Source organism: Psittacula echo, assembly GCF_963264785.1.
Source record: "Psittacula echo genome assembly, chromosome: 4".
Lineage (NCBI taxonomy): Eukaryota > Metazoa > Chordata > Aves > Psittaciformes > Psittacidae > Psittacula > Psittacula echo.
Window position 1 is genome coordinate 52271203 of NC_137738.1, and position 23978 is coordinate 52295180.

General features: G+C 45.2%; 1 protein-coding gene across 1 annotated transcript; it reads right to left on the reverse strand.

The window, feature by feature from the left end:
• Positions 1-13267: 13267 nt before the first annotated feature.
• HEY2 (hes related family bHLH transcription factor with YRPW motif 2) lies at positions 13268-23090 on the reverse strand (the record flags this gene model as incomplete). The annotated part of the gene is made up of 5 exons (XM_080616538.1): positions 13268-13947; positions 18886-18967; positions 21617-21700; positions 21810-21888; positions 23008-23090. 5 exons carry the CDS (start codon positions 23088-23090, stop codon positions 13268-13270), a joined length of 1008 nt encoding a protein of 335 aa, XP_080472664.1.
• Positions 23091-23978: the final 888 nt, after the last annotated feature.

Below are 23978 nucleotides of genomic sequence, written 5' to 3' on the forward strand. Positions count from 1 at the left end.
TAAAACTCGAAGTCACAGATTCACATCAGTTGTGTAAGAGGGCCCTGGCAGCGCAAGGCAGGCGAACCCCACTAGTCTCGTTTCCCCTGTGGAGACACGGGCTTCCGCTTGAGGCAGGCCTTTGATCGGCTCTCCCCTGCAGAGCAAACACCGAAAACCGGTGAAGCTGTGGGCTTTTGTCTCCACAGCCGCCTGCAGAGCAAGCCAGGCGAGCAGAGGACAGCCCCACCGGCATGCTCGCTTCCCGCTCCCGGGAGCCGCCGGCCGGGATTCGCAGCGCACAAGCAGCTGCAGCAGCATCCTCTAGTGAGATTGTCTTGTGAGGGACGGCGCGAACAGGCAACACGAAACGAGGAGCAGCCACTCCGTACAGCGCTGCTCCAGGCAGGGACCGCCCAGAGCCCCGCGCGGTAACAGAGAGGGCGGTGGGAGGAGGAGGACTCGCTCCGGGCCGCGCTCGGCTCCTTCCTCCAACCCACCCGCCCTCTGCGCCAGCTGCGCAGCGCTGGCCACCGCATTGTGCGGGGCATAGCTGCCCCCTCTCCTGCAGCGCCAGGCTGACCTCAGGGCCTGGGCTATGTCGCAGCCGGCCTCCCACCGCCATCCCATATCTCGCCCCGACTGGGATGCTCCCTCTCTCCTCACCCCACTTCCGTGGGATGGAATGGAACGTCCCTCACTACGTACAGCTGCCTCCGGAACTTGGTACTGCCCAAAAGAGGGGAGCACAAAGAGGAGAAATCACGAGGGTTTTTTTGGGGGGGAGGGGGCGGGTATGTGAATTAATTCTTGAGAAGGCTTGTAGAAAGCCTCACTAAGGATCCCTGGTGGTCTAGTGGTTAGGATTCGGCGCTCTCACCGCCGCGGCCCGGGTTCGATTCCCGGTCAGGGAAGCTGTTTTCTTACTCCACGGTTGTCCCAATTCTTTCACTTTTCAAGATTGTTTTCGACCTTCTCCTGCTGTTGTGTTTTACGGAGCATCCGGCCGGCTGCTGTGCAAGCCCGAGATGTCTGCGTTGCTGCCCAGCAGCAAGCTTTAGGACACATTTGGCAGCTTGGAGGACTCGTGCATGAAGGGAGTACGCAAAGTCTTAGAGCCCCATGCAGGTGCAGGCAGGAGAAGCCCATCCAGATGCAGCGTCTGCCTGGAATTGTTACCTTCACAGAACTCCATGCCCATCCAAAGGGTTTCTAGGGCTGCTGATCAGTGTCTGCCTAGAGAGGCACAGGTAACACTTAGAAATACCACATCATCCTTTATTTTTGGCTGCTCTGATAGGTAAGGGTGTTGCCACACCTTCTGCCCCACAAATGAATGGTCACTTGGTGCTGTCATGAGTCCTTGAGCAATGGGAGGGGGGACCCCCTTAGCTGTCATGGTACACGTGTGTCCCTCTGGCTGAGTGCTGTTTCTCTCAGAGAAGATGGGAAGGATTTGCTCCCAGCATCTCTGTTCTGGCAGGAGCAGGGCTGCAATTCTCCATGGTGTTTACTCACCCGAGGAACAGACAGACTGGCTCTTTGCAGTGTATTTATGGTGAAATGCATTACCAACTTGGTGGAAGTAGTTGCTGCTTTTCTACCTCAGAAAATGATAGGTCAGTTTAGAAGCAGCCAAAGTGAATTTCAGGTGTTTCTCAGGAAAGGTATAGATATGGTTTTACAGAATAGGGACAAAAGAAGCATTTCCTTTGGGTTTTGTTTGTTTTTGTTTTTAAATAGTAGTATGTTCAGATGCTGTTAGCACCATGAGTCCAGCATTAGAGTCATTTAAGAAAGGGTAATCATATGTAAGATTTTAGAAACCTGGGGAAAAATATCACCATAATAGCTCGTGCACACAAAGGAAGAGCACAGTTTCCAGTATTTTGCTGGGAATGGAATCATAGTCCCTGAAGAGAGTACCTAATGGCCTTCCCAATCCCTTTTCAGTCTGATGCCAGACCTGAAACTGACCCTCGCACAGAGAACAAATATCCACCCCGCAAAGAGAGGGAATTTGTCCTCTTCAGGTCGCGCTGTGATTAAAAGTGTCCTGGTTTGGGGTGAAAAGATGCCAGGATCAGTCCTCACCTTCAGCACAGCTTGAACAGTTATGGCACTTTCTGACTCCCTGTTTCCTGGGCCTTAAGTTTAGTGTGATGGAGGGAAAGAACGGTGTATGTGTTTGTTTTTTAACAGGTGGAAGAAGCCTCTTTCCTAAAGTCTTTGTTGATATTTTTGTTTAAAATAATACATAACTTGTGACACTGCCATGCTGAAGCCCCAGAAAAAAAACAGGCTATTTTTCAGAGGACTGACAGTACAGTCAAAAGCACATTACAAAAATGACACGGCACATGGCTGCACAGGTTAGAACAGAGGTACTTCAATCAAATATAAGATCAATATGTTTCTATTATCACCATCATCATCATCACCACCACATTCTCAAAATGTAGCTGAATTTGCTTCTAACTGTGGTATATTCTGAGATACTGTATCACAAATATTTTTACATTAATTTCTGCTCTTTCTCAAGAGCTTGACCAGTTCCCTTCCATCTCACAGCAACAGCTGGTGGGAATGCACTGCGGTAGGAATAAGGAAGGTAAGGAAGACAATACCTTAACTACAGATCAATTTATACCAGCAACTGAGTTTCTGTTAGCTCTTAACTGTTAGCTCTTTTTATACTTTATTGAAAAATTTGTGAACAGAAGCTCTCATATCCCATCTTGATCTTTTATTTCTGGCATTTACTTTTATTTCTGGTTGCCTCCTTTAAGTTATACACTAATTCCACTTAAGTTGTTTACAGTCTTACATGAAATACCTTGCTTGGGAGTGAACATAAAATTTTGCATTATTTTCACCACCAGTGGACTTTTTAGAAAACGAAAATGAAAGCTCCTTTTGGTTTTGGTTTTGTTTTTTTTTTTTCCTTACAGGGATATTTTCTACATGCCCTCTTATTTCACTTCTATCTGGAGCACATACAGGCATGCAGTTATTGGATTTATTCTGTTCCCAGGACATTGTATACAATTTCATCCCATCTTTTATAGGACGAGCCTCTTCTTACTAATATAAGCATCATTTGAACATGCCACGAGATGGCACCCCGGTCCCGTATCTGCGGCCACTCACCCTCGCCTCCCAGAATGGTAATTGCTCTGACGATTTCAGACTTAATTCCATAGGTTAATATTGCACCCATTTAATTCCCGTGACCTATAGAGTAATGAACGCTTTGTATTAAGCTGCTATTAAGCCAAATTATGTGCAACGTGTTTCCTTGAGTCTAAAGCTGTACATGTAAGCTTTACAATCTTTTAAACAGTCTTAACGTAGCATTTAAAAAAGATAAGTTACAACGGATTCTTTAACACCTCAGTCTGTCTGTGGCATTTATATATTGATGACATATGCTATTACCAGATAGATGAACCATCACATGGCCATCAGTGGCCTGTCACTGGCCAGCAGCATCTCTGCTTTTCATGTGTAAATGTTGAAGAGCATGCAGAAAGTCTGTGCTAAGGCAAAGGAGGGAACCAGAATTTCTGCATCTTGGGTCAGGATCCAAGGGATTCAGCTGCCCAAGGAGACAAGATGAGTGTGATTATGTTGCCTCCTGCACGTACATGCACAAGGCTGGTGAACCATGGGAACAGTCTGTGTTATGGTGTTAGTGTCATAGGACACAAAGGGCACAAACATGGCAAAGTGTTTATTAAATTGGTGGAGATGGAAATAAAATAAATAAATAAATGAAGATTCTTTCAGACACACAATCCCTTCTCCAGGTATTTTTTCCCCCTGCCTCCTATTATCTCTCCCCAAAATTGTTACTGTAAAATATTGCTATCTTAAAACATAACTATAAATCTCTTTCCTAAGTAGAGATCCAATATGGAACACCTCCTGGACGGTAAGATAAACTGAAAAAATATAACAGTCTCATTTCAAATCCTGCCAGGACTGTCCCTTCAGAACTACAGTTGGAAAATGTACTCTGAATCATGCTTTAAGACATACTATTTTATTCAAACCAAGGCATTTTATTTAAGGTGATGGTAATGAAAGTCCAATGCAGAATTAATTACCACACATATTGCTAGGTAATACTATCCGAGGACCATTTTCCAGAAAGTCCTTTTACAGGAGCAGTTGTCGTATCCTATTAAGAAGTGCTCTGATCATGAAATTATGAAAGCTCTGATCCTTTTAAAAGCCTGAACCTTTTCACTTACACGCTTAAAATCTTCTTTCTAGACCCCTTTCATTACTGTCTTGTGGCTACAGTCAATCATTACCTTCTGCTTTTCCATGCTTTGTTTCCCATGTGCTCTTTTGATTAATCACATTTTAGTAAACTATATTGACAATGTTATTATGCTGTGCCTAATCTTTGTCTTGCTGTCAGGAAAAAGGAGCTGGGAGGTGCCAGTTTCCCCCAGAAGCAGGGAAAATAATAACTGACTATAAATTGATATTACAACACATGCTCTGGCTGGTGTTGCTGCCTGCTGTGTGTAACAGAGAATAGCAGTGACCCAGGCAAGGCCGAGGTGGCTGATAGCGTGTGGCCACAGCAGGGTGCCTTCTGCTGCTCTGCCGCCAAGCAGCTATGTACCCAAACTGACCCTGCATCCTTTGCAAGGGATTTTTTGGCATAAATGACACCTCTGTATTCCTTAAATGGCTTAATTGGTATTGTGTAAGCTGCAGTTCTGCACAAGAGATCCAGCAGAATGAATGAAAGAAACAGGAATGATCTTTCCCTCTGTTCAGATAAGAGACTGCCTGTATAATCCTATCAGGATGAAGTTTTGCAGTGTATAATCTTTAGTTTGTTCATTCTCTACCCCAAGCTGGGTACAAAGTTTCAACTTCAGATCTGTTTGGACTGTGGCCATGGGTTAATCAAAATGGAGCATCTTGCTGTAGCTTGCTGGGTGGCTTTCATCCCTCCAACCATGCTGTACCCATCTCACCTTAAGAAAGAAGTCTGAAGCTGAGTGTGAAAAGCAAGTGAGCTCCTATCACTGTGACTTCCCTACCGGCTGTGAGGCTCACAAAGATGCCTTGTATGCATGCCAAACCCCATTCTACAGTGCTCACCTTTGGGCTGCCCATCATGACCTCCCCAGGTCCATGTCTGGGGAGAAAGGAGTGATGTGAGTTGCCGGTGGCCCTGCCTGTAAATGCAGGCAATATGCAACAGCTCACTGCCGCATGCCGTGCTGCCATGTTTCTTCAAGAATACAGAAGTTTAGAAGGGGTGCCCATCACCCCCCATCATTGCTGGGCAGTTTGGAGTGGTCAACTCAGGGCAGCAGGAGCAGGCAGGCCTGATTCACCTCACCTAAGCATGGGGGCAATTCCGCCATGACAGCTCAGCACAGGAATACCCAGAAGTAGTATCCTCTGCTTATTCATCCCCATCATGTTGCTATACTTGCAGGTGCTTCAGTGCTTTTGAAAACTGGGTATCTTAAGTTCTTTTGTACCTAGCGTTTATTACTGTTTGCTGATCCTGCTTTAAGAGTAAAAAAATGAATAGTTAAATGTAATTGAATAAATTCTGCTTCTCCTTTGATCGTACAATTTAAAGGGGATTTTTCCCTTCCCTCTGCCAGATGTGATCCCTTATGCCATCAGAAATTTGCCTCACTATCAATTGGATTCCAGGACAGTTACTATCTTCTATTAACTGGAGGCTTATGGTAAGTGCCAGAAACTCTAGTTAAGGGTGCTCACAAGATGATCATTAGTTTGGAGACAATCTCTTTCCTGGAGTTTGAGGTCTAACTAGACAAGATCAAGGACAAGAACTTAGTAGCAGTATTCCCACTTTACAGGTGGACAGCCAAGAAGCAGACTAACAGTTGTATTTCTGATGTATTTAAACACTCAAAAAGAGCTTGACATCTACATATTTTTACAAAACAGATAAGTAAGAATCAATCCTCCAAAGTTTTGGTCCTGTAGGGGCTTAAAACCATTAGTAACTATTTATATTAATAGTCCCACTGAGGAAGAATAGTTCCTCTGTGTCCCTCAGAGAGACTTCTTTAGTCACTCTGAAGGATAAGTCCTTAAGTGCATGTTGGTGGTGAACTGTTGGATTGATTTTGAAAAGCAACAGGGAATCCCCCCTTAGCTAAAAATGTCATGCACATCAATGATAGCTGAAGAATATCTCTCCAACACTTTTCTCCTCCCAAAAAGTTATATACAAGAAAAAAAAGGCTTTATTTCCCTTTTTGTCTCAAATTTCCACCACAGGCACAGAAATGCCCCACTGCAAAAGCTGGGCATATAGGCAGGCAGATTTTACATATTTATACTGAATTATTACTTGTCTATTGTTTTGTTGGTGGCTACTACTACTGGGAATCCTTGGGTTTTGACGGTCACATCAAAGGAGCTGCTCTGGCGTGAGAACCGGTCAAAGTGAGCCAGATAATTAATGGATTTATTACTGAGGTCGGTTCCCATGATTGTCAGTGGGCAGCAGCCACTGCTGTGTCGTAATCCTCATTCTCTTGGTGAGGCACATACTGCCTTACAAAGGTTTAATGATCCAATAGTGATTTACTAATGGGAATCTTTCTTGTGGGTTTAGCAGGCCTTGGAGGAAGACAGAGCGGCACATGAAGGTCAGTTTTCAGCAGTATCAAGAAACGTTTTTATTTGTTTTGAGGATCTTGTTTGTAGGATTTTTATCCACTAACTGCAAAAATAAATTGAAGGGGCAAAGTCATTGTAGCTGGGCAGGTATTTGACTCATGATGATGACATAAGAAGGAAAGGAAGCAGACAGCACTGATTGGCAGATTGTTGCTGAAGATCTGAGATCAAAACCCACACACTTTGGCCTTTATGATCAATGAAATAAAGAGTGCGTTGAGAGAGACCGTGACAGTCTGATGAAACCACAGGCTGGCAGCTGGTCCTTGCCACCAGCCCCTGCTGAGGCAGCTGCCTGGCAGGGACCTTTTGCTATGGTTGCATCCCCTTTCTCTCAGGGAAGGAGTGAGAGGATTGCCTGCTGTGATGGCTGCCCAAAAAGAGGGCAGGGGAGGGAAAAGGCAAGAAAATGGCTTTGCCTACCCAGAGGGAAGGAGATGCTCCTTGCACCGAAGGAGTCAGCGTACCCTGCCAAGGCTCCTCATTGCTACCTCAGTCCTCTCCAGAAAAACAAACCGAAGAAAACCCAAGCAAAATAAACTCCCTTTTCCTCCACCAAAATACATTTAGAAAGCAACAGAGGGAGAAGGGGTGGGGGGAGAAACAACATTATCTTAAAGCTTGCATATTAAAGCTAAGGTTTGTGCTGGGAAATGTCATTATAATGTATTTGTGCTATCCACACACAGCAGACCTCATCTTGTTAAACTAAGTGCAAAAGTGTACCTTGAATGCATTAATATTTTGTTTTAAACTCCTTGAGGGAGAGTCCTTCTCCTAAAGAAAAATAAAGTTACTTGTCTCTCTCATATATGAAAAATAAATAAATAAATGCAGCACTCAGAGTTAAATCAAAACTAAGAGGGCGGAAAAACAAGTGTAGGCCTTTAGGTAATCGTAATTTTGTCTGCTTAGATTTATGGATAGCCTTTTAGTCATTCAATTAGATTTTCTTCTAGCACACAATAATACAGAATACTATCCATGCATATTCTTTACAGGTAAACCACTTTTCTTTACATCTTTCAGTAAGACACTGTTTTCTGGAGCGGTGAGTTGATTCCATAGAAGGAGGTCTTGAAGCATAACTTCTATGAAGATGTGGGCAAAGTTAGAAGTTTGCCAGCTGCTAGGCGACTGCAATCACAACTTCATTGTTACGTCAAGGTAATTTTTTTTTCATCCTGAAGACTTTCGTTTGTAGAAGGGAAAAATGCTGAATATGGACTGTGCAAAAAGCAAAATTAAGTCAACACCTCAGGACTTTCCTGTAGAACAAGTAATAGCACCGTTCAGATAAACATTGTCTAAAACATTTACCTTTGCTTGAATTCAGTATCAGCAGTTGTAGCTGTAGTAAAAAAGGAGTTTGCCTCTCTGGACCACACACTTCCTTTTACTTCCCACATTCATTTACTTTTGCTTCTGAGTTTTTAATTTCTAGGGTATAACACTAATTCACACGTCTCAGCTTGCACTAGCACCATGAATGCAGAAAAACATCCCTTTAAAAAGAAATTATATTGACATCATCTTATAATCACTGCCACTGCTGCAGCCAGACCATTAAAAGAAACTCTGAAGTTAGTGTTGAATGAGGTGTTGACCGGTCGTAGTTTTACAAGCTTGAGAGATTATAACAACACATTATCATCAAATAATTTTGATGCTGTTCTGTTGTTTTTTCAGGTGAGAAGGAAGCTGATTCTTTGAAAATATTAGATCAAGTATGAAAATATTATTAAGCTTCAAATCCTATCCAGGATGGAGAAGGAGAAATTCAGTTGCCTGACCATATACATTTAAGTGCCACTTAAGCAACCTTGAGTTTCCCAGGCGTTTGCATAGAGTTGGCAGAGGTGACACAGGACGCAAAGGGAGACCTGCACCTTCCAGAGTGATAGTTGGAGCCCAGCTTAGGACATTGCAAATATTTAGGCATCTGAATACTGATTAAGTGATTGTACTTACTTATTAATAGCATTTTACATCTTCCAGCAGTAGCAATTACTGGAGCTTGAGCAACCAACGAATCAAAAGAAACCCCACCAAAACCAAACCATCTTTTTGCAGATAATTATCTGTCAAAGTTTTGTTCTATTTGCAAATCAGGAAAGATCAGGTTCACCCTCAAGTTGAGATCCCAGCATTTCTACCACCTGCCTGATGCTTCCTTGCTTATAATTTCTGGTCATGGTCAGATGTATTGCTTGTGGTCATCTATTTGAGACCTTTATGCACCAGCTTCCAAAACACAAGTCTGTGCTGTGCAAAATGCTGAAGCAGAGGAACAGAGCACAAATAAAAATTCCAGGGTTGAGTAAAATAATATTCAGTTTCAGGCAATAGCTTCACACAAATGAGGCTGAGCACACGAAGCTTGCAAACAAAGCCATGCCAATTCCTTTATCTTTTTTCGAAATCGAATAAAACTATCCATGACTATTAAATGACTCAGGTCCTCATTTGTGTGATCTCAAGGCTATCTGTGCCTATAAAAGCAGATGACTAATGAGGCTGGTGACTAAAGAGCCGCTAACAGTCCACTTCACTCTTCAGTAGTATTTTTTGAAGTCGTATCTCCTGATGAAAAGGCGCTTGTGACCTTTCCTATTAAGAACAAACAACTCCTTTACAATAGCTCTAAGAACTTGCTAATATTCACGTCCCAGGCCTCCGTAAATGTCCTTTACCTATCTCATGGCATCCTGATTGAAGTATAATTTTTCAGAATGGCTGCAAACAAACATTTTAAAGGCTCACAGTAGGGAGGCAGCAGCATGAACTGGCACCTTCGGGCTGTGACTACATCCGCCTGAACAACTGCCAGACTATTCTGTTTTGAATATATGCATTCAGCCCTCAGCCGCAGTAGCTGGTTTTTCTTCTGGGGCAATACCTAGTGCCGGATTTCCTCCAGTTGCCCATCTCCTCTCTAGGGTAATAATCTTCTCTCAGCAGCCTAAGTGCTTCTTATTTGCACTGCTGAGGGCTAAGGTTTCGAGCCTGCTAATGCTGAGTGACAGAATTGATTTTTAGGTTTTTCCTTTTAAGAAAAACATTCTAGGAAATTGCATAACCTTCTTTGATCCTCTTGATAACTGGAATTTAAGGTTGCAAACCCACCCATTGAAAAGTTAGTTAAAGCCAACTGCTTACTATGCAGCAAGCAGCCTGGTTTGTCTTCTTGTGCTATGTGCTATGATCTACTCCTAAATTATATAAATCACAGACTTTCTTCTTCCTCCAGGTCCATTCATCATTGAATGCAGAATAAAGGTAGAAAAGGGCTGAAGAAAGGTTGCCTGTGCACAGCCGCAAGTCCTGCCTTTTGGATCTTGCTTATGCCAAGGAAATAGCTTACCCTTGCTCTGTTCTAAACATTGCATAGACTCCTATAGCTATGGCCAAAGCCATTAGAGGCTATTACTCTCTGATATCTTTCCAACAGTACATGTGAAATAGGCTGCTTCTCTACTAGTTTCTCCCTTAGGAAATCTTCATCCACTCTAGGGAGGTAACATTCCCAACAGAAGCTAGGGATAAAGAGGCATAAAGACTGAACTCCCATCTCATCTCCTGGTCCCTTTAGGTGACTCAGATTAAAAGACAAAACAATCCAAAAGACAAAAAAACAAGAAATAAGGGAGACATCTGCAAACCAGTGTCCATGAATATGGCCTATTTTTATGACAGTGAAAATGGGATAAGCCCAAACACACTGGATGCACAAATCCATCCATGGTATTGTTCCAGGATACTAAAATAACTATACTTTTGTCTAATTGGTCTCTCAGAAACTCTGAGAGGTCTCTCTTTTTTTAAACCTTTTATTTTTAGAACAAGGCAAAATGTTGCATTTGCAGCAACAAATGGTTATGTTTGGGGGCACATCAATTACAGTGAATCCCTTAGGTGAAACCAAGTTAGTGACTGCCCATTTTTAACACAGTGAGATGCCTGTGAAACCTCCTACCAGGCTTTTAGAGGGCAGGTTAATAGTTAACAGCCTAAAGTCAAGTAGGGCTGCATCCTGCTCTTTTTCATGTAAATAAAGCCCACTTTTTATCTACTTGCAAGTTCACTAACGTCATTTTTTATTCTTGAAACTGCGGAAAGTGAATGGCACCTGAACTGAATGCTGCTAAACACGCCTGGACAGCAAAACAGCATTTGTGTCCTGAGTCAGAAAACATCAAATTCTCCTCAAACAACAAAACTTCAAAGAATATCAATGATGATTTACAGTGCATAGCTAGCAAGCCTTCTTCCCCCTCCTTCGTCCATTTTCTCCATGGGACCGCCTACTGTTCAAGCAAATCACTATCCCTCCTCACCTGGGTGCTGGAGACCAGTTGGTGCAGGTGGGGATGGATTACATGTTTAACATTCGGGAGAAAAGAATGATGGGGTGTGAGCCACTGAGCTGAGGCTGCATATTGATGACAGATGAAGTCTCTGGCTGGCTGTAGGATGATCACCCTGTTTCTGCGGCTCAGTCTTGTCAGCTGCTCCTTGGGCATAACAATCTTTTACTGTCTTCGGGGCATGTAAGACTTTGTGCTTATCCTCAAGAACAGAGCTTTATAGGCCTTCTACAGATGGGCTTTGCAGATTCAGATGCAACAATAACAAACCCTTGCCTCAGTGAGAACCGGTAAAGTAGAAGACCAGAACTGGAAGTAAAAACTACCCTCTCTCAATCCAGATATTTAATGATGTCATTGGCTTACACTCTTCCCCTTCTAAACACAGGCTCACAGTCAGGATCTGAAAGAAAGCTGAACCTAGAAACTCCTACCATTTTTGGGGCTCCTCAGGATGTGCAGATGGGTTTGCATCATTAAGCATATTGTCAATGCAGAACCAGTTTACAAGCCTGAAAACCAACGTTGCTTCACCAACTGCTTTTTTTCTGCCTATTTCAGAGCACACTGTATAAGACAGGCTTCATGCCTGAGCAGGGGGAGCAGCAGAGGACCAAGCAGCCGACAAGCTTGTTACCAGTGCCAGAAACTAACTCTGAGTGCACGAGTATTCCTCAAGAGCAAACAAAAACTGCAACAAATCATCCATAAAACGCAGTCAAAAAGGACTTCGTTTAATTAGTGATATGTAAAGGCTTTTGCATAGAAAAAGGTTAACAAAGTAATGCATAAAAGACCAACTAGGTACAGTATTTTTAAAACAAATATTTTAAAGTATATTTTGCATAATGTTTAACATTCTCAATGCTTATTGCTTTCTCCACACAGCAGAGAAATCAAGTGCATAATAATACATGCTGTGTTTTATTTTTATTATTTTTTAATTTTTTTACATAAAATCTCTAGTTCTTGACTGGATGTATTAAAATACTTAGGTTATTTTAAGTCACTGTAATAAAAAATGAAAGCAAACCATTTTATGCAGCACTAGTTGTCTGGGTATTGACAAAATAATTTACTCACACCCCCCTTAATACATTCATTTTGGTTTGGAATCAAACCCATGTTACAATGTTGGCGTGTTAATAGCCAATTTTAAAACTGTCCCTACCATAACTTCATTCATACCCAGAGCGATCGTTCTCCCAGAAGTTGATAGTGAAGAGGAATCTTGCACAGAATCAGCTAAATGCCCAAATACAGCTAAGTAAGTGAATTTGAACTCTTAAAACACCGAGCCTCTTGTATTGGCATGAATCAACTGTATCCAAGTGTGCACAATTTAAATAGGTGTTTACTTCTGGGTGCATGACAAATTCACTGTGCAGATAGGAGCTAGCACCATATTTAAGCCATAAAAAAGGGTGCCTCAAGGCTCACAGGCAGTGCTGAAACGTTCATTAATCCCAGCACTGATAAGATAATTGCCTTTACCAGTGCTATGCTAGATGTCACAATCTGGCAAGTCTGTACAAAGAAAGTGAACTAAGGAAGTGAGAACTAGGCCTGTCAAATTGAACATTCTTCCTCAGTAATCTTTTGGCTAAAAACCCCTCTCCCCTCCAAAAGCACGCTCTTCCCTTGAAAGGTGTCCCAGTTCTGAAGCCGAATGCAGAATTTCACCTCTCTCCCATACCATTTCCATATCTGTGCAACGTTACTTGTTTTAGCAGAACACACATATATATATATATTTTTATTTATTATTTTTTTCAACGTGAGGCACTTATTAAAGTCAAACTCTTTTTCTAGCCTGGGGAAGCCTGGTAGGTGCAATCCCTCACCGCTCTGCCAAAGAAGGATGCATAGCTGGAGAATTATTAGTTCTAATGTCTACATATTTCTATGTATTTCCCAGGAAACCTCTACAAGCCAACATGCTCACACTGTTATGAAAGCCTCTGCTGCTCCCTCAAGATGGCTCCAGCAAACCAGAATGAGAAGAAGGTGGTATCACTCCGTGTCCTCTCCGGTGCCTGAAATGAGGATAGCTGTGCCATTCCTTGGCAGGCTCACCAGCACCTCCCAGGCCCTTTGGGTGAGCAGGAAGGACACGCTGAGTCCTGAAGGCTCGCATCTGGGAGCGTGTGGGCACATGGGGCTGTGTGTGCACGTGTGCTGATGGAGAGGAGGGAGCTGGACTGTGAAGGGAGACGGGGCACTTAAAAGGCTCCAACTTCAGTCCCCCAGGGTCGGTACGGTTTGGTGTTGCCTCCGCTGCCAGCCTGCTGAGGGCTGGTGGTGGCTGATACAGCCAACGGGGGGGTGATGGCTGTTGCTGCAGCCACAGCGGCGGCAGCTGCGCTGGGGGGGAGCATGGGGAAGGTGCCGGTGAAGGAGAGGGGGAAGCTCTGGGCAGCAGCTGTAGCTGCCGCTGCTGCAGCATGAACGGTGGCCGAGAGGGATAAGAGGGAGGTAGAGAGAGGAGGGACGCAGGGCGCAATGCTGGCAGCGGAGGGGACTCGGAGTGCAGCGTCGGCGTGGGCAAAGGTGGCCGTGAGCAGGGCAGAGCCATGGGGGGGCACGTCCGAAGAGAGTCTGCATGGGGCGGCGTCGGAGGCGTGGAGTCCGTTGGGCTGCAGCAAAGCGGCAGGGAGGTGGTGGAAGGCGGCTGCCCAGTGGTGAGGGTGCAAGGGGTGGTGGTGGTGGGCCATGGAGGAGGTCATGGCTGCGGCTTCCCTCTGAGAGGCACAGGTGCTCAGGTGAGACACAAGTCGAACACGCAGTGGGTCGGACGTGTCGAGGCCTTCCACCGAACTCAGGTACCTCGCGACTTCTGTCAAGCACTCCCGGAAGCCAATGCTCATGAAATCCATGGCAAGGGAATGGGCGTCAAAATAACCTGTGAGAGGAGGAGGGCAAAAGATGCATTGAATGTTGAGGCAGCTTCCTGGCTGACACTGGGTGACATGGCTAACCTGGTCCTTGCGCAGCTGCCGGGTCTCCCACTTACGGGTTAAGATTTGCAACACAAAAAGTTTGTTCTCTGATCTGTAAATGATTTGTGTGGCCATCCCTGTAATGCAATAGGTTGCAGTTGTTTTTGCAAACAATATACAAATGAAAAGAATTAAGTCCATGAGTACTCATGATACTTAAAAAGATACATGATGCCTCTCCTGAAATTCCTCAGCAAGCTGCTGCGGTGCTATATTGATTCTGCACATGTGCGTGAAAGAGACGTTTATTCACACAAAGAAACAGGCTGAGGATCAGAGAGCCTGCATGTACTACCCTGCCTTTTCTTCCCTACGCTGGCATTCATCCTAACGCTCTCAAACTATTTCTCGACATGGTGAGATAGTTGTTGTAACTGCTGCTGAGGTCCCATCTACTTCACAGAGTCATTAAGACAATATGACATACGGTGTTACTTAACTGCAAACTAAAAACATCTTGTCATGACTCTGCACACACACAATAAAAAGCTTTACTGAGAAAACGTTTTATGTAATGCCATTGCTAATTTGGAGATGGAAGACTGACAGTCATATGGCCCATGAGGTATTCCAACTAACAGCAACTGGAGCTCCATGGGCTTGGGACAAAAAAGCTTTTGGAAAAAAAAAAAAAAAAAAAAAAAAGCCTTATTAAATGCACATGAAAAGATATTCTCTTTCTAAAAGGGTCTAGCATCAAATCTAGTCTGCAAGCTGCAGCTCTTCAACCACAAAAACCTATTCCAGTTCTCGGAATTTTCCTACTTCAGTTTAAAAGTACTCTCCTTGGGGAAATAATGTCCATTCCATTCCCAAGCTGGCATGGGTTTTTTTCCGCTCTTTCTGTCAGTGAAAATTTTTAGGTATGCATGACTATGATGTGTGCTAGAATATGAAGATTGAGTGCCCTTACTACGGAGTAAAGTGGCAGCAATACCTGCATTAGGCTTTGTACTCTCTGGCATGAATCATCTCTCTTTCTGAAAAATGCTAGCACCCTAGATGTTTTTTTTTCCCACTGGTATCAACTTTCAAGCTAGAAAGGAGCGTTTCCGTCACTGCACGCCTGCATTATAGAATTAACCTGGACACATTTATAGATGTCCCTCCAAATTCCCTGCTCACTGTACACCCCTTCTTGGCAATTTTCGGCAGCACTTTCGCTGCCATCCACCTTGCTCAGCTCAGGCTGTACGAAACCTAGGAGAAGCACCAGCTTGGCCACCAGATCGGTGATCAGTGAGCATGAGGGCCTGAGGTCTTGTGTCAGCAAGCACCGATTCCTCCCAGCTTTTTTCCTGCTAAGTCCACTGTGACCAAGGGATCTGTGGCAACACCATGGCTGAGTGCACTCCTGAGAAACAAACGCCAGGCAGGGCAGCGGTGGCAAGCTAGCAGGGTACCTGCTCGGGTGCCAGCCAGCCTGGTGTGGGGACTGACTCCATGCAGGAAGCTCCAGGACCTCCGGCAGCTTCAGAGGGGCTGACATGCAGCCAAACCCGCCTCCCCAGCTCTGGCCACAAGTCAGCCAGCCTGGGAGTCCTGAGAGCCGTGGCTCAAGCCGGGGCTTCCCAGCCTCCCTCCAGACCGGAGGAGACGTGGGGGATGTGGTTGCCACCAGCTTCTCTGGAGTCTGAGCTGCTGGCTCTGTGACGAGCCGCCCCAAAGCCCTGGTGATCCTGGCTTCCTCTCAGTCTCCGATGGTGGCTGAGACATGAAAACAGAGGGCAGATGAGAGCTGGGACTCCCAGGCTCCATTATGTTTTGATTTTGATGGTTATCTTTTCCAGGTTTCCCCTTTGCTGGCTTCCCTCTTCTCGGAGAGACTGAAAAATATTTTTTCTTGTTTGTTTCCAAAATCCAAGAACATCCTCCACCACCACCCACAACGTTGACATGCCAGCATTATGTAGTGAACGGGGTACGCCAGCTTTACTTGCGCTATCCTGGTAACCTACCTGCTCTGCACACAGGACACAGGCTGAGTCGTTCCAGCTATATTAACCCACGTTGCTGACTCAGGTGTCAGTCACCCAAACTAAATTTGCAGTGAAGCTGCAATAAAACCACACCAAGGTCCCAGGCAAGCAACTCACTGTTGACAAATTACTCCTCCCCTGCACTTGCTTGCAGGGTCAGCGAAAATCCCTGGCCCCAGGCCAAAACATAACTCAACATGAGCAGGAGACCATTGCCCACACCTGCATTAAGGCAGCAGAAACATGGATCCATGCAGGACCTCAAAGGCAGCAGCATGCCTGCCTGGAGAGCTCTGCAAAGCAGAGCAGGGACAGGAGCCACGTTGGGTTTTCTTCTGCCAAGCCCACCTCAGGCTCAGCGTGCTGAGCAATGGCTGACTCAGTCAGCCCAGCTTGCCTAGCCCCAGGCATTCCCCATCGTGGGTGTCCTCCATTTCTGAATGAGGAGGAAGAGCTTTCCCCAGTTCCTCAATGCAAGGGACCATGAGGGCATCAGGACACATTTCCCCCGGCTCCAGTAACAGCTTTTGTCCATAGGAAAACTACTGGAACTCATTTTTTTCCTGATCCAAAAATGTTTCTGGCTCAGAAGATGAGTTACAAAGTAGAAATAACTACACTTGCAAATAAAACAAACTTCTGCCTTAAAAACACCCTAAGAAATTATATTTAAAGCTGTTACTTAGGCTGCAAAGTAAAACATTAAGCAAGCAGGAAATGCAGGCTTAAACTTTGTTCAGTGCTAACTGGCAAACCTCTTTTTCTTAAAGTTTCCAAATCCACGCAGTGAGAGATTACTCTTATCTCTGGGTCAGAAGGAGAAGATAAAGCTGTAGTATTTGTGAAGTGACTGAGTGTTATATGGATGTGCCACCCACTATGGACCATGGGATGGATGGAAGGCAGCTCTGGGTATAAGCCAGAATCACCTCTCCCAGCACCTCAATGCGTCATCCTTCCCCACTCTGGCCTCCAGTAGCCACAGGCACGCTGGTGTTAGCCAGGGCAGGGAGAGGCATGGCTGTGGTGGCAGACCAAGTAAGAGACCTCATTGACCTGGGACTGCTCACAAAATCCAGCTTGTCCTGCCGCAGTCGGATGCCGGGGCTCTGCTCACACCACTTTCCACCCAGCAGCTCCCATCCCAGGCACTTTATTCCCTGCCCCACTGGCTGGGCCACCTAACCTGACTCAATTATAAAATAATCCCCTACAAGTTTTTGGGGGGTAGGGAGGCAGGTAAAGAGGGGTTCATACTAAATTAAGCCCCTGATCGGGTTCACCTCCTGGCCTCCCACTGTCAGCGCAGACATTGGAGGGGTGGGAGCTGCTTCAGCTTTTCGGAGGAGCGCAAAGCAGGGTCAGGTTGGGTGAGTTAGCTGAGCTGCACATTGCATGGGGAGGACAAAGCAGAACAACCACCGGTTCCCCCAGCAGCCGAATACTGTTCACTCTGTGCACCAGGTGACATAGCTTGTGGAAAGCCAGCATGTAATTGAAGATGGCGCACACACACAGAGAGGATCTGAATTCAAATTGCACAAGCACAATCAATTCCAGTGTTGCATAACTTTTAAGAGTGTAGCTTTACCTACTAAATAGTGCTTTTTAAAAGACACTTTTAAGATATAAATATGAACTTCTTTTAATTTTGCACATTTCTGAGGAGTCAAGAGACATGTCTGTTATATGAAAGGCAAGAAACTTCCTTTCACAGCTTATAGAACAAGTTACCTATGAATTTTAAGCTTAAATGGACTCCCAACAAAAGCCTCTTAACACCTAGGAAATAGGTATGTCAGCCTGGTGTCAATTTTCACAAACAACAGAATACCAGCCTTCAACATGCTTTCCCATAACCATCTGTTGCTAAGCATGCGCTGATCTTGAGTTCTATAATCACTGCAAGGTACAGAGAGGAGCAGTAATTCAATCACGGACTAAAAACTTTAATCAGAAAAGGAAGAGAGAGAGCAAGAGCAGCTTCTTTTCTAGCCTTTACCTATATAGACAGTGGGTTCATGAAAAATCGGCTGGTTTCCATTACAGCAATTTGAACCATAATCACAGTCGATGGCACAGGACATGGGACTGTGCTTACAGGAGGCCGGCAAGTTTTTCAGTCCAAATAAGTTCCAAACCCATGACTACACAGAATACCTCGTGGGTGGCTGAAATCACTTGGCCTCCAGCCTCAGGACTGTCAGCTTGCACAAGCGAGGTGCGCTCGGCTCCCAGCAGTCGGCTGATCCAGCGGGTCAGCCAGTGCAGCCCCTGCGTCATGCCAGCGCCCAGGGAGCTGCCCAGACCTCTGACACACAAATGCACCATACAAATGTGAGCTCAGTCTGCTTTATCAGATACCTGGAGCTGCAGAGACCAAGTCTGGGTTTTGTTCTGGGGAACAAGACAGTCTAACCTGGCATTTAAAAGTCTTTCCAGAACAAAGAAAATACATGAATAACGAAAGTTCCTCTCCATCCACTTCCTCCGGTATAGCTGCTGGATAATGAGGTTTAGCATTGGTTTTGTGCTACACAATTGTTGCCACAAACCTCCTGTTTATGTTTGGTGTTTGTGTATTTGTTTTGTCTCTCTGTGCAGATTTCAGTGCTCTTTGGAAACCCCAAACAAATCTCTGACTGGGCTGCCTGTGAATGAAGCCTTTACTCCCACAGTGTTATGAAAGCAAACACAAGCCCAGGGTCAAGTGCTTCTTTTGTCCCAGTAGTTCTTTCCCACGAGTTCAATCCTGCCATTAGCATTGATTTCCACTCCTTTAATCTGGAAATGCAGCTCATCAAAGCACTTTTTTTGCTGAGATTTCCCTGAATATTAGAAAAGAAACCAAGGGCTCCTTACCTTTACCTCCAGTCGCCTGCAGCATCTTCAGATGATCCACTGTCATTTGCAGTATTTCCGCTTTTTCTAATTTGGCAGATCCCTTTGAGATAAAGAGACTCGTATAAATAAAGGCTTACAAGTACTAGAAACTTTAATTTGATATACTTTCCACTGAGCTCAGCCTTATGGTTTCAATTTCCCTTATCATTAGGACATTCTCAGCTTAATTCTTTCGTGAGCATCTGCCTCCCAGATCTTGTCTAAGGACTAATGCTGTCTCCTCTTTAGCTATACAAGCAGCAGCACGATTTTGCTTTATTAAGGCTATAGCTCAGGGTAGCTCTGGCCTTGAAGATAGTGTAGAGATGACATCTTCATGAAATGAGATAAATAGATAACTTCCTGGGCTTTCTCTTTAACAACAGACAGAAACGGAGGGCTGGCAGGACAGGTCTGCACAGTTATAGATGAAGACCCTAGAGCAATATACTTTTTTGTGCTTTTACCAGTAGGTGTCCCTGTGGACACATACACCCAAAAGTATCCCTCTTCCTTAATTGCTTGTTAATTTTCGACATGTCATTTGGCTGCTGACTATTCTATACTCATTCTCGACCGAAAAAACAACCCCACAGTATTTTAAGTTAGTGAAAGGCCTAGTTTTCTGTGACATGAAGCTAAATACTGTGAAAAAGAAAGAGTTCAGCTCCTCTGCCAGTAAAAATCTTTTCTGTTAGTGAGGGTGGCTCACGGAGCTACAATAGGTGCTGGAAAATTATCAAATACAACTTGAAAGGCAGTATTAACATATTAATCTATAAATAAAACCATTTTGAATGGTAGCATTCCCTTCAGTATCTGGAGAACACCCAGATGACCGAGTTTACCATGCAAACGTTATTGCAGTGCAAGAGACTGTCCCTTGGCATCAGCCAACACCAGAGCTGCAAAAGCTGCAGTCACCAGCGGATCACATCCCACAAGCCAAATTTTTCTCTTATTTATCTACCCTGCAGTCTCACACGTGCAGGTTAGGTAAGGCTTATACCCTCCCTCTCTGCAACCCCACTTCATCAAGGCTTTCTAATCTCCAAAAGGGATTCTGGAGTGCAGAGCTGTGATTTGATTTGGGGAAGGAGGGAGGGAGAGAGCGAGGCAGAAGCGAAACTAAACCTCCAACTTGGAAACTCCAGTGAGCTGAATGTCAAGGAGCTGGAAAAGGGCTGATGACTTTGCCCTTGGCATATTGCAGAAAAATGGTGGGGCTTTCTGAGCAAAATACAGCATGCACTCATTTTTACACTGATAAATTCTTTTCGATCGGCTTATTGCTTTTGGCGCTTTCCTCATGCAAAGGTTGGTGTGAGTGTGAATTTTTGGTCAGAATTCCCCATTTTACATGCAGCTACATCCCGTAGTTTTCTCAGACTTCATCTTTTCCATAGACACAGTACAAGCTGTCTCAGTAAGAGTGACTAATAGCTAAAAACTGCATGGTGCTGGGTAATTTCCAAAGGCTCTGTAGGACTTGCTTTATAATGTTTGTGGTTTTCAAGAAGTAAACAATAAAATGGGACAAACAACCGTTGTCTCTTGACCCTGTTTATCCAGCTGAAGATACCTCTGTCACTGTTTTGCCAGAACCTCCACCAGGGCATGGTTACAACTACTAGTTACAAAAACGTATTGCAGGTGATGCTGTCATTCAATTACAATACTTCAAATTTCTCTATAACCAGGTTTCATTCAGACCAAGGATGTAATAGGCCTAATATGGTGCAGTTACTTGCCACATAATTACCACTTGACATTCAGCGCCTCACAATCCTGCTCTCAAATTCTACTTTCTGTTGTTTTATTTTACAATTACAAGGAAGTCAGGTTCTTTATTTTCAGTTGGGTTTTTTTTATTGCAATGTAGTGTCAACTGCACATATCCATAAATCTTCAGATACATCCGACAAAACAGGAATAAAACTACATATTGAACCAAAACCCTAAAACAAATAAAAATCAAGGTGTGGGAAAGTAAACAAACAAATTTGAATGGCAGAAACAAAATGCTCTTTTTTTAAAGGACAAATTGTATTCTAAGCTTTCAGCCTGACCAAGGAGCTGAACCAAAGCTAGCTGGATCCTTACAGCCTTTGCACTGAATACTTTCTGATAGAATGTCTTTGAACGTATCACTGACTTCATGGTCCTATTCCCCTTCCTAATGCGCTGTTTCTACAGTCACTCTAAAACATGAGTAATGCAGGTTGCTTGCTCCCTTTTCAGGAAACCGGGTTGATTAGTTTGCAACTGAAATGATAGCTTAAAAAATAAAGGATTCTTAAAGTACGTGTGAAGCAGATTATATTTAAAGGTTTAGACAGAAGGCAAACTGACACTCAGGTTTGGGGGAATTGTGTTGGGTTTGTTGGTTTTTTGTTTGTTGGGTTTTGGTTTTTTTTTTAATATGGAATAAAGCACATTTTTAACAAACCACTACTGGAATTCGTCGAAAGAACAGAGGCAACACAAACACAGTTACCCTTAAGGGAAAAACAAGCCAAAGAATGGAAATGTTTTTCAGCCTTATAATGAATTATGTTTCTAATAGTTTCGCCACAACAAAGCATTTTATTGAAATGCCTGCTTTGTGCCAGATCAGGACACATACAGTATTATTTTAATGACTTTTACAAGAGAACTAACATTGCCAGATGAGATACAGAATTTAAAAACAGGAAAAAAAAGGGCTTACTTGTTTTTCAAAAGCAGTTGGCACAAGCCGCCTCAGCTCTGATAAACTGTTATTTATACGATCACGGCGCCTTTTCTCTATAATCTATTCCCAAAGAAAACCAAAACATGTTAAGTGTAGAAAAAATGTCAAAGAGCAAAATCAAAGCACACATGCAAATTGTCACAAGGGAAAATAATTAAACACAACGTACCCCTCTTCTTTTCTTTCTGGCCATAATCTGAGATGTTGTTGTTGGGGAATTTGATCGAATGACAGAACTATTACTTTGCCTGTGAAACAATAAAAGTATGTCAGGTGTTGCACAACTTGGCACTGATCTTTGAAGACACCTTAGGTCACTGTATTAGTTACGCATAGTCCTTCACCTGCCGTTTTCAGCGCTTAGAAGATGTGCTTTGCACTGCACAGTACTTTTAAAGAAAGGCATTTAATTTTTGACAGCCCCAGCATATATTTTGAATGGACAGAACACCCTGTCAGTAATAAAGTCCCTTTCTGGAGACAGGTCACTCTCCTGCGCAGCAGATTTCGTTTTCATTGCATACCTGCCTACTAAACACAGGCTGAAGAATCAAGTGCAAACCCACGTGAACCACTTCTATACGCTAACGGTGGTGGTAAGTACAGGTACCCGACACCACAACCTCTACCTGACCTGCTAGGTTTTGGCGTCCTGCTCATGGCTACTCGAGTCAGTAGATGCTCAAGTCAGTTGCTCACCTCAATATGCTGCATTGTCCCACATCAGGAGCAGAATTCAAAATCCACTTTTAAACCTACACAACCCACGAGCACGACAAGGCTTTTATTTCATCATGTGTAAGCAAAAAAAATCCGGTAGCTTTTAATACTGATCTGGACGAGGCAAGGCTCCAGAGCATGTGCCCCTAAGTTGGCATGACCAGCTGTGAAGGCCAGCAGGGTCTCGCCGAGCTCTCAGCCATCCCCCTTTCGCGAATACCACGGCTCACCCTCGGCTTGCTGAAGTTACCATTCAGCTGCCGTGGCTCCCTGATTACTTTCCAGACCTCACTGCCCACTGGCGCACATTCCCTTAGGTTGTACGGCCTGCTCAGGAGAGCTATTTTGGAAAAGATCTGATTGAAAACGGCAAGTTAAGCGGAGCTAATGAACTGCAGCCTGATGGCTCTCAAGCTACTTGAGTGCTCCGGATTATTTCGAGGCTCGGGCAGCTATATCGCGGGGCAAACTCCTGGTTATCAAGAATCTTATCAATAAACTGTTGGTTGACCTGAAGGAAGACACTACCGCCCCCCCCCCCCCCCCTTTCGCTTCCCCGCCGGGGCGGCCAGGTTTCCCCTACGCTCTACCCCGGTCCAGGCGGAGACGGCGGCCCCGGAGGTACGGTGTGTGTGCGTTCCACTTACCCTGAGTAGTTGTTCTCGCTCCCCACATCTATAGTCTCGTCCATGTCACTGTCTGAGGTAGTTTCCTCGCACGGTCGCTTCATCGTGGGCACAGGATGCGGCACAGTTTATAACCGGGGTGGGGGCAGTGATAAATAAATCCGGGGGGGCTCCGGTGCGGCAGGACACAGCAAACCTCCACACCGCCAGCAGAGCAAACCCTCTCTGAACCGCTTTCCCACGCCGCGGCACAGCCTCAAGCCCGACGGCCCGCCCCCGGCAAGACCCGCCCCGCCGGGGGTGACGGGCGGGGAAGCGGGGCCGCCCACCGCGGAGGCGCGAGCGGGCAGCCGCCGGCCCTGCGGGGGGCTTGGCCGACCTCGACCCGCGCCAGGCGGGGAGCGGAGCGGGGCATTTGGCCCCGGCACGGGGCTGGGGAGAGGGCAGGGCTCCCGGGCATCGTCGGTGCTCCCCTTCGGGGGGACAAGTGACATCTGGCCCCCAGTCCTCCCATGCTGCTGGAGGGAGAAGGGAAGAAGCCCCGCCATCCCACTCAACATTTAGCGGGGGCTTGGTGCCCCTGGCCTGTAAACTCCGAACCGGACCAACCCCCCTCCCCGTCTCGCAAATCGCCGGCGGGCAGCCCTGACCGCCGCTTCTTAGGTGCCGCGGAGTGTCTTGTACGATGCAGGAACGTGGGTGTGAGGGTTGTGTGTATCTCTTGAAAAGTATAAATCCCGGCCCAGCCAGGCAAGCCGCCCCGTCCCGGAGGGCTCTCACGGGCGCCTGAAGGGTAGCAGGCACTTGCAGGGACGGGAAACAAGCGCGGCGATAATCCCGGCTGGAAAAGACTCGGAGGAAGTTCAGCGGCTAAGTTACCGGATCTGTAGCAGGCGGGTTTTAGTTTGCTTTTGTCTGGGATTCCCCCTCTCCCAGTTCGTTTGTCTTGTGTTTTCCAGTTCCGGCTTCCTGAGGATATACATTCGGAGTGG